At 38.5% G+C, this 11080-nt stretch overlaps 2 protein-coding genes across 2 annotated transcripts; both read left to right on the top strand.

Annotated features, from left to right (window-relative positions):
- The first annotated feature begins 1129 nt into the window (after positions 1-1129).
- On the top strand, positions 1130-5222 carry LOC119192573. Its single transcript, XM_037446388.1, has 4 exons — positions 1130-1607; positions 1947-2213; positions 2995-3150; positions 3476-5222. Exons 1-4 carry the CDS (start codon positions 1145-1147, stop codon positions 5107-5109), a joined length of 2520 nt encoding a protein of 839 aa, XP_037302285.1. The 5' UTR covers positions 1130-1144; the 3' UTR covers positions 5110-5222.
- Positions 5223-6256: 1034 nt separating this feature from the next.
- Positions 6257-9313, top strand: LOC119192574 (terminal uridylyltransferase Tailor-like; the record flags this gene model as incomplete). Its single annotated transcript, XM_037446389.1, is given in 3 exon segments — positions 6257-6359; positions 7243-7395; positions 8084-9313. Coding segments are annotated over 3 exon segments (1206 nt in total). The 3' UTR covers positions 9124-9313.
- Between the last annotated feature and the right edge of the window lie 1767 nt (positions 9314-11080).

The raw sequence follows: 11080 nt of genomic DNA, 5'->3' as shown, positions 1-11080 counted from the left end.
TAGTGATTTTGACAATGTTGAGGAGAGTGATGTTAAAATTTTATTCCAATTAAAAACTTTCTACTAAGTAGACAAAAAAATCAGCAGTAACAACAAGCATTGATATTAATAACTAAATTTCTGCATAAGAATCGGTGGGGATAATAATATTGTGTTAGAAAACGATACTGATAAATTAAAGAAAAAAAGTTAGTATGATAATAAAAGGCTGTTCAAATAAATAGACAATAGGTTAAGCGTATAAGGTGCGATAAATAAATAATCGCATGTAAATTTTACGTAATGATTGTTAAGTTTTATAAATTTAGAAAGAAATTTTATATTTTTTGGAGGAAATCTCTAATCAATAAATATTTATAAAGCAGGAAACTCAGCAGAAAGAATGTCATAAATAGAAATAGGACTCTTGGAAAATAAAGAAAAAGTGTTACAGGAAACCTTCATACAATATTGCATTAGTTTATCAGTTACTAGTAATATATCTACATCCAAAGTTAATAGTATTAACTTTCAAAATATTATAAATTTTTCCACAAAACAGCAATATGCATTACACAAGGTGAAGGTGTAGTCCCTTAATCTATTTTTTTACGTACATTTGTAATGGCTAGATTGTCTCATTTGTTAATGTATAATATGAAAACAACAATTAATATTGAAAAAGTGAAATTTGTGAATGAGTTTTTTTTTTGATATGATGTTAGCAATTTGTGGTCATTAATGGTGAATGGTGACTATAAAATAGAAATTACATTTAGTTCAATTTATTATCCAGTTACATGTTAGAATATCAACTTGTGCTAACTCTAAATGTATTTTTTTTTATATTTTTTGTGAATGTGTGTATGTATATTACTGTTTTATTGGGGCAGTGGTGACTGGTGGCGTACATTTATTAGTAAATGTAGATTCAAAATAAATATTGAGCTAATACAGTGTTAGGGAAATATTTCAGCTTTGTGCATGATTAAAAATTGTGATGAGCATTGAGCAGTAAACTTATCAAATAAAATATGAAATAATGAATGTCTCAAGGTGACGAGTGCGGCGAAAGTTGTGTATTGTTATTATATTAAGTTATATACATAATTAATATTATAATGCGAGTAGTTCATTGCGTCATTTAATTGAATGAGACATCATAATGTTGATACAGGTGAACTTCTATACCCATGAGCAATGGAATCGTGTTCGGGCGCGGCTTCGTCGAGTGCGGCCGCCCCGCGCTCGCCCGGCCCCGCCCCCGCCCCCCCGCCCCGCTCCACCCTCCACTGTCGCGATAGCCCCCGCGTCTCCGGCCCGGCGTGCAGATGTCCCTGCGTCCCCGGGCAGGCGGGCAGACGTTCCTGCGTCTCCAGGCCGGCGGGCAGAGGTCCCTGCGTCTCCGGGCCGGCGGTCAGACGCTGCGGCATCCTCAGGGGCGGTGCGCGGGCGCCCCGGGTCCCCCGGCGCGGTCGCAGCCACCCCAGGCCCGTCGACTGGCGGCGGAGGGGGCGGAGGGGGTCAATCGCCGCGGCACCGCATCAAGCCGCGGTTCCCGCGCCCGGAAGCCAGCATCCCGAAAAACGTACCCGGCACGCCTGACTCCAACAGAGTTATCGTTAGTGGTCAGTACAGCTGTCTACTTGGTTTTATCCTAGAAACCTGACTACATTAGATCTTATGGTCAGTACTATTAAGATAACATGTTTGATTAGTGCAAGACTTATCTCTCGACGGCCTCCGGATTAAGCACACTGCAGGCTTCTTATTGAATGCACCCTGACTAAAGCACTACAAAAAAGTGTAATAAACATTATCTGTTTGTTGCTTGAGATGTAGGGTATTATTGACATCTCGTGGCACGCATGCTACACATTGACTAACTACAAGATATTGCATATGTATAAAATTAGGACTATGAATACTACAATTATTTACATTTTATTATTACATTTTCTCTATAGACTATCCAGTATACACACAGCCGCAAGATCTGCTGCGAATCTTCGCCAAAATCGGCAACGTGAAGGTGAACTTGGTAAACACGAAGTGTTCGATCCTGACGTACCCCACGGCGGCGGAGGCGGCCGCGGCGCTAGAGTTCAACAAGACCAAGACTATCTACGGATCCTTCGTCACCGTGCGACCCTACAACGAGAAGATCCTGCTCGAAGAGGGCAGGCAGGCCATGAAGAATGATTACTACAAGAAAAGGAAACAGAAGCGGAAAGGTTCGTTTTCATATCTACTACCCGAACCGTAACCAAGATGCTTTTCTACAATCGGCAACGCTTATAGAAAACAGAAAACATATATAGGAGTGACATATCCTATGGATAATTGTACCGTTATTACATTGTTGTACATAATGTTAATGATAGTACAAACACTTCTTGGCTATGGTCGCTGTAATATATGTATAAATAGTAGTAGGCCTGGATGGGAATGGGAAGACTTGACATACCTTATCAGCCGATGATACACAGTAACGGAATTGGAAATATAGTAATGCAAAGGTCACCAATAACATAGGTCCAGTGAAAACATAAGGCACTGCTATTTCATCTGTGTCATGGTGTAAGAATGTAATATTTTAATTCTAATTATTAATTACGCAAGGAAAAACCATTTCATCGAGAACTTGATGTATTCTGTCAATGTACATCTTTTTCTTTATAAAGAACAATACACCAAAAGATTATAACATAAAAGTTCACAAACTTCTTATTAAAATAAATACCACACGGAGAAATACACTTTACAGTTTGCTATTTATAGTTTCAGACTCAGAACACAGAAAGTACACTTAAGCAGAAGGTATGAGCACAGTATATTATAGTTTAGAGTGAAGAAGCGACAGATATTAGACAGCTCAAGAGCGCAACACATACAAGCAGAAAGAATAAAAAAAATCTCACACATAAATAAAAATAATGAAAACACTCACTGTACATTTTACACTCAAGACAAAGTTCTAACTCATTGCTATACTTAGAATATTTTGTTTTACAGTTCCAACAATAGACCCGGTCAAGTTGGACTTGTCCGGTGACTTTCACCAACAGCTGGACAACACGCTGGGGGCGGTGCGTTTCAATCAAGAGCAGGTAGCGGCGCTCAGCAGGCTCTACGTCGACGTGGAGCGGGTTATGCAGACACTCTGGCCTGGTGAGATTTTATTATTTTATTTTTAAATAGGCACGGCAAATGGCACCTGATGATAGGAGTTGGGTGCAGATAGTGTTGAATGACGAGAGATGATTACTCCTCGCTAGTTAACCGAATTATGTAGGCCTTTTTGAAACCATATCCACAAGCTGGTCCCAGCTATGGACTATGGCGTGGGTTGTAGTTACGTTGCATATCGTTACCGTCTTCAAAAGACGATTCCGAGCGGAAGCGTTATCGTAAGATTATATTTTCTCGACTTGTTTAGGACCGGAGACCCGGGCAGCAGGTACTAGTCAACTTTAACAAACGATTTGTGTTTCAGGTTGCACAGCATTCCCCTTCGGATCAATAACGACGGGTCTCGGCATCAAGTCTAGCGATGCCGACTGCTACGTGAACGTGCCGCCGCAGTTCCGACATCCCAACGCGAATTTCGTCACTAAGGCCAAGCGGCTTCTTCAACAACATCCCAACACCTTCACCGAGATACTCTCCATACCCAGGGCCAACACACCCATAGTGAAATTCTACCATGTACCCACTGCAACATACTGTGATCTCACATTCAAAACGCCTCTCGGGGCTCAGAACAGCAAGCTCATAGCGTTCCTGCTGCATTCAGACCCGAGACTTATACCGATGGCAGTCTTCATCAAATATTGGGCGAAAGTTCACGATCTCACTGGTACCGGTAAACTGACAAACTACGCGCTCACCATGATGATCATATTCTACTTTCAACAGCCGCACGTGGCCATACTGCCGTCCGTGGTGTGGTTGCAGAGAGATTCCGCCAACGACTACATAGTGGACTTCTGGAACACTGGGTTCATGTGCAAGAAAGAATTCTTTCCTCCAACCAAGAACAGAGCCAACATAGCGGAACTGCTGGGAGGATTCTTCAAATATTATTCTCTGTTTAACTTTGACGAGCTTATTGTCTGTCCATACTTGGGTTTCCCAATAAAGAAAATGGTGTTCCAAGACCTTTATGCGTTACCAAACGAGTTCGACCGGTACCGCTGTAACGTGTTGCAGGGTAATGTGTTGCCTTTGCGACTCAACACGCCCATGTGCGTTCAGGATCCGTTCGAGCAGAGTCACAATGTCGCGTCCGCCATCACGATGCGGCTGGCCGGCGACCTCAAGGAATACTTCAAATTCACCGCCACCGCATTCGAAGAAGATAAGAATAATAACTATGCTGAATTCCTAAAAATAATTCTTCTACAGAAACCGAAGCTAATACGCAACAAGTCGCAACCCGAGTTTAGAGTAAATCTGTTCCCGCGGATCATCTCGGCGATCGACAGCCCCGACTGGAAGACGGTCGCCAGAGATATGATATTCACAATATTCGAAAAAATGTTGAAGATCAAGCTCGGTAAAGTAGAAGAGAAAGTGAATCCAGACACCATGAAGGAGAAGGAGAAATATTCTGGCTTGCTGACAAAAGCAATATGGAAAAGGAAACAGTTGAATAAACTGTACTCAATCATGAACTTGAACTTCCAGCAGAGACAGGAGCGCATCACCGAAGAGATATTGAACATCGACCAAATTGATTTGAACATTATGTTTCAATTAGTGTTGACGTTCAGTCACGAGCCGCGCAGTGTAGTGTTGTCGCTGCGCTGGCTCTCCGGAGAAGGGGAAGATTATCGAGAATTTGGTAAATTCTTCCTTACCATTACACAGAGCTGGTTCATGCATCAGTTGAGAGTACAATATGGATCCGGCATAGACAAAGATAAGAATGACTTACAGGAGTCTGACCCGAATGAGTCTCTAGACTCCGACGACGACTCGCCCAGCTCAGGTGAAGCTCGCAAAGAGTCCGAGGACCGAGAGGCGTCCCCCACTACGCAATCCCCCACTACACCTTCCCCCACTACCCCCTCCTCGACGGATAACCGCAAAGGTTCCCCCTCCCCGCCCTCATCTGACACTAAATGACATTTCTTTACGTAATGTAAAAATCGATTTATTAGTTATAGTGAATACAAAATAATACTGTTAAGCTGAATCATATGACGATTTATAATTTGTAGAATTTTAATTCGAACTTACACTATTGTTTGATTTTTTATCCTATTTACCCCGTGGTGTAGTGAAAGAAATTGTCTGGTAATGTAAGGATGTGGAGATGAACGATAAATCTTGGCTGATGTTTCGATATTATAGTACGTATTTGGTCACAGCAATAATAAGTAATTTTTACACTATTTTCTATTCTAAAAACAATGGAACTGATATAACTTTTATGAACACAAAATAACTTCATGCAGTGCAGCGCCTCCAACGCGGTTTTACCACATCAATACGGCGCTCTAATTTTTTTTTAGACTGCAAATTATCTTTAACTGGCGCGCCCTCTCGTAGGAGTAGAAACGAATTGTTCAAAGCTGTAGGGTCGGGTAAGAGCCTTAACCTGATCTCCTGTTAATATAGATAAATCGGTTTACTCGGCGGGCTAACTGCATCGCAAAATTCACCTAATCTTGTTTTATATAGTATCATGTATAATTATGTTTGTGACATAGTTTACCAGTTACCACCATGTCCTCGTCAATTAGAGATATACTGCTTTTAATCTCTCTTTATACTACGTAGAGTAAGTAATATACTACATAAGACTAAACAAAATATGACGACTATTAAGCTTTTGTGTTGGAGTCTGGCCTCTATATTAAACGTACTCTATGAGTGCATTTCTTTTTATGCGGACACGACAAAGTTACTCCACTGCATCTCATGGTAAGTGGAGTGGGGTCCAATAGAATATCGACTGACGAAAGATGATTACCCCTCTACAGGCAACATAATATGCCGGCCTGTTGAAATCTAACCTGATTATTTGTAATCTGTCAATAAGATATTGAGACCGACCGCAAATGAAAAACGATACCATAGCCAGCAATTAGTCGGCATTTAAAGGATAATTTATTGTGTAATGAATGAATGAAACTTTCTTTTATTTATTTTGTTTGTGTTGTATCATTGTATGTAATTTTTTTATTGTATAATTCGAAATTGGAACGCTGTATTTTTATAATTTTAATCTGGTAACTGTGATACACAGTTGTCCCTTTCAAATGACAGTCTTGTCAAAACAATTTTCTTACTTGACAATTCATGTAACGAAACGTAGAGCGTACAAAATAAAAAATAAATAAGACTGTTTTTTCCAGAAATGGGTTCAGCAGGTATGCAGAAAATATTTACTAATATAATAAATTATATGTAATTTATTTCCACATAAGCGGACCTGCACAGGAGGTTATTGAAACTTAAAACATTTGATGTGAATCAGTGCGTATGGCTTTTTATAAACATAAGCATTATTAAAAGATAGAATATGGGTATGTTTTCATCTAAGCTTTAATAAGTCATCTATAATCTGAATTTATAAACTTGTGGGATTTATGAAAGGATACAAGGCCCGAGGAACTATGTTTTTCTAAACCATGTGAGATTTTTGTTGAAGGAAGGTTATATTAGGATTTCTATTAAATTAAGATGAAAAAATGATTCTTAAGCTGTATGGTCTCGATTATCCATAAATTTATTGTGAAAATCTTTTCCTATACCTGGTGTAATTAAATATTGCATAATAATATTTCACAAGTTGTAATTTTAGGATTCTGTAATTAGTTTAATTTAGAAATGAGAATGTGTAGGTACCTGAAATATTACAAGATCATTTTATCCGCTGTTGTTTTCAAGCCTCTTTTTATTAATAGCAGTTTATTAAATAAAATAATGAACCATGGTTAATATTACCTTAGGCTGTCCAGCAGTTGAATTTTGTATCAGTTTCCTATTTGTTAAATAATTTTAATAACTTTATCGCATTCAACTCACAAGTAAATCAGGAGACAAGTATTTAGTTGCAAGTATGATGGAAAATATATAATATACTCACAAGCAGAAGCAACACCACCCAAAACTAGTAATTTACAAATTGTTTGTTACCAATATATATTCTGTAACTAACAATGATAAGTTACTGCGCAGGCTGCAATTCCACAACAGTTGGCACGCTGCTTATACATCTAATCAAACTAAAGATTTGGCTTAATTTTTTAGATATTTTGGATGCATCTAAATTATGCTATGATGGAGATTTTGATACTCAATTCAACAGAATACTACAAACGATAAGGCTGACACGATGGCAAGTGCAAAATCTCACAACTCTGTTAGATGATCTGACGCATCAACTGAGACCCATTTGGCGAGGTACATTTTTTCTTCTAATATCTATTTAATTATACCAACTAGGCAGGCCAGTATAGTTGTGCTGAATATTGAGCGATAATCTTTCTCCATTTTCCATAAATTATTAAACAATTGGTAATTTGGTTATGAAAATAGAACAGAGCTTCACTATATGATAGTTGACTATCTAATACATCAGGTTGTGCTCTAAAAATTATTATTTTTTTAAACTCCAAACCTTTAGTAGCCCCTTATTCCTTAAATGGTGTTACAAACACATCCAATCTAGCATCACATTTTGGTGTGCACATCTTCTTGTTCAATCACATATAGATAGAAAGTTTCTTGTCCACTTGGAGTCAAGACTCGTACATAATTATTGCAAGCATATACTTGTGATGATCACATGTTTGGACACATAATAATTAATAACTTGCATGTGGTTATATCCTATGACAATCAACGTTTTTACTTTACTAAATAAACTTGACAGGCCTGCAGTCAGACGTTGTGGAAATTCTGAGAATTCTAGATCTCCTTCTGGTGTTTCTTTTCTCTTCGCTTCTCTATTGCGTCGCACATGCGGCGCGAGCGATGCACCCAATGTATATTAAGAAACTGATTTCAATATGTCTGCACCCCATGGTCTAAGTTTATTTCATTTATTTATTTACGTTGGCTCTAATTCCTAATTTAACTTTATTTCCAGATTGCTTAATCCACGCATTTGGTTCGATAGTCATCGGCTTGGGAATAAAGACAAGCGACATAGACTGTTACATAGACACTGGAACTAGTCAGCCTCCAAAAGACTGTGTGATTAAGGCTAGAGAAATATTCAAACGTAGTCCTCATCTGTTCAGAAAGGTGTTCGCAATCACTGCCGCCAAAGTACCCATTGTGAAGCTACTCCACTTGCCAACAAATTGCAATACAGACATCAGTTTCTCTGGCCCTGCAGGAGTGAGGAATAGTGAACTCCTGGCGTACTTACTGCATTTAGACGATAGGGCGATTAAGCTAGCAATACTAGTGAAATATTGGTCCAAGGTATATGATTTTACTGGAACAAATCTAATGCCCAACTATGCTTTGACAATGCTAGTCGTTTTCTTTTTACAACTGAAAGGTATACTGCCAGCTATTTCTGTGTTGCAAAAGGGCGTTCCGAAGCACATGGTTAATGGTTGGAACACGGCATTTAATGAAAAGTATCAACATCCATCAGAGTGTGAAGCCAAAATCTACGAACTACTGGGAGACTTCTTCAAGTATTACAGTACATTCAATTACACTGACGATATGATCTCGCCTTACATTGGGTTTCGACTCAAGCGGAAGTCATTTAGCTGCCTCAAAAACATTCCGCAAGGCTTCGACTTGTATAAAACGCTCGTCGCCTCCCGCGCCTGCAAGGCCTTGAGGGTGGACACTTTCATGTGCATTCAAGACACTTTTGAACACAATAGGAATTGCACCGTGGCGGTGTACCCCCGGCTCGCTGTCAAGATTGTAGGTCATTTCAAATTCGCAGCAAATTTGTACGATAGAGTGGACAGCAAGGATTTTCTGAGGAAATTACTCACAGAAGACCCACATAGACCCCTCGAGCCATCCCCGTCTGTTCCGCAACATAGTAACCGCAATCGGGTAGTGAAAAATAATAAACAATTATTGAAACAGAATATCAAAGATCTCATTAAAGCTGGTTTGTTGGATGTTGATTCTTTTCCTAAGAGGAAAAGGTAAAAAATTGTTTAATTTATGTAACATACTGCTGTGGAATGTGGTATGAGTAAAAGGTCCGCCTGTAGTATAAGAAATAGTTTTTTTAAATATGTTTTTTTTAAAACTATGACAATACATAAAGCAGTTTCCTAGTCGCCGTACAAGGCGAGTAAATAAGAAGTAATCTGATGTGGTAAATTGTGCAAAAAGAGCGGAAAAACATATACGTGCAAAGAGGTTTTTTTGTGTGTAAATAAGTTATTTCGAGTATTGAATTGTAGTTAAGGAAACGAATTATGAAACCTAATCGTAAGCTGATAACGCACTGAATTAACAGCGGTTAATAATCGCACTAGTGAGCCACAGATATCAAGTACTTACTAAGCTATAATATTTCAAAATGGTGTTTATATTGTTATTTATTACATTTTTAAATACTTAAATGTAACATATTCTAACAAAGCTTATGTTTTAATATTAATAAATACAAATTTATTTAAATTTGTTTTTATGATCGTGTGTCTAACTTATCTTTGGCCGTTATATGCTATCTATGCAAAGGTGCTCAAACACTATCCCCCTTATTCATAGACGTTGAAATGAAATGATTTATTTGAATCAGTAAAATGTTATACATTATTTAGATTCCGTCAATATTAACTCTACCACCAGTTCGGAAAGCAGTTTTCACCAGAGAAGAACGTGCAAGAAACTCTGGTGTTGCTCTTTTCAATCAGTTTAGGGTAAAGACTGCAGTACATGATAAAGTGAGGAGAAAAAGAAAAGTTTAGAGCAGTTCACTTATAGGCTCGTGAAATAAGGAATAAATTAATATAAATTTTTATATGACTGCACAACCCTCTCAGGAATCATGAAATTTCTCTATTATCCTTATAATTATTGCCTCCCAGCACCTTTAGCAATTAGAAATTAGAAATGTAAGCGAAATGGGCAGAACAGTCCACACAAGCAGCACCCGTTCACGAGTATGACGCATGTGCCAGCCATCGGCCTCCTCAACCATATTGTAGGGAAGTGGCCGACCCGTCACACGACGCCGCCGCAGGTACAGACAGTTAGAGAGTAATTCATACCCAAGCCGCTTACAGTTATATTACAAATAAAGAGAAAGAAAAATATATATATATCTCGATCAAGTGACATGATTCAAAAGATAATCACACAAAAATGCCTAGTCCCAGGCATTTATATCCTCAAGGTATTCTGAGATCTTGTAATAAGCTTTATTACACAACTTGCGCTTAATAGTGGCTTCGAATTTCGCAATATTTAAGGATTTGATCTCAGGGGGAACTTTGTTACAAAAATGTATACAGTAACCCTTAAAAGACTTGCTGATCTTTTGGAGCCTTGTTTTGTGATTAAGTAATTTATTTTGTTTCTAGTATTTAAACTATGGATATCGCTAACTTTTGGAAAATTTTCTATATTTTTATGGACATACACTAAGTTAGCGAAAATGAATTGTGATGCTACTGTCATTATATTTGCTTCTTTAAATATTTCTCGTAGCGAATATCGTTATTTATCTAAGGACGGAGCATTGCTGTGATAATAAGTCTGTTTCTCAGCTTTTTTATAGGACGGCTTGCTGTTTGTTCAGCTTTGTTTATCTGACAGCCAAATAGATTCAAATAGTATCTCAATATTAGCCAATCGCAACGACCCAATCTCTACGCACTGCAAAGGCTGCCATGCCGTCAGCACGAAGAAGCAGACTTATTATCACATCAATGCTCCGTCCTTAAATAAATAACGTGTATGAATATGGGCCTTATCTTGTTATTGACTTCCTCTAAGCATAGTTACTAGTGAATTTCGCTCGGAGACCTCCAGTTCGAATCCCGAGTTGAGTAAATCGATATTGGGTTCTTCTGCTCAGTATCAGCCCGGAGTCTGTAATTTATACTCGATATGCCGACGGCCCTCACCATTACCATGGGATTCGTTCTGTTTA

Source organism: Manduca sexta, unplaced genomic scaffold (genome assembly GCF_014839805.1).
Source record: "Manduca sexta isolate Smith_Timp_Sample1 unplaced genomic scaffold, JHU_Msex_v1.0 HiC_scaffold_2943, whole genome shotgun sequence".
NCBI lineage: Eukaryota > Metazoa > Arthropoda > Insecta > Lepidoptera > Sphingidae > Manduca > Manduca sexta.
The sequence above is the reverse complement of the archived record's forward strand: the minus strand, read 5'-3'. Positions and strand labels throughout refer to the sequence as shown.

Bases quoted from the DNA above. Each gene is read 5' to 3' on its own strand.
- LOC119192573 (XM_037446388.1), top strand. From the start codon at position 1,145: ATGTTGATACAGGTGAACTTCTATACCCATGAGCAATGGAATCGTGTT. The intron at 1,608-1,946 runs GTCAGTACAGCT...TTTTCTCTATAG, and splicing joins CAACAGAGTTATCGTTAGTG to ACTATCCAGTATACACACAG. The intron at 3,151-3,475 runs GTGAGATTTTAT...TTTGTGTTTCAG, and splicing joins TATGCAGACACTCTGGCCTG to GTTGCACAGCATTCCCCTTC.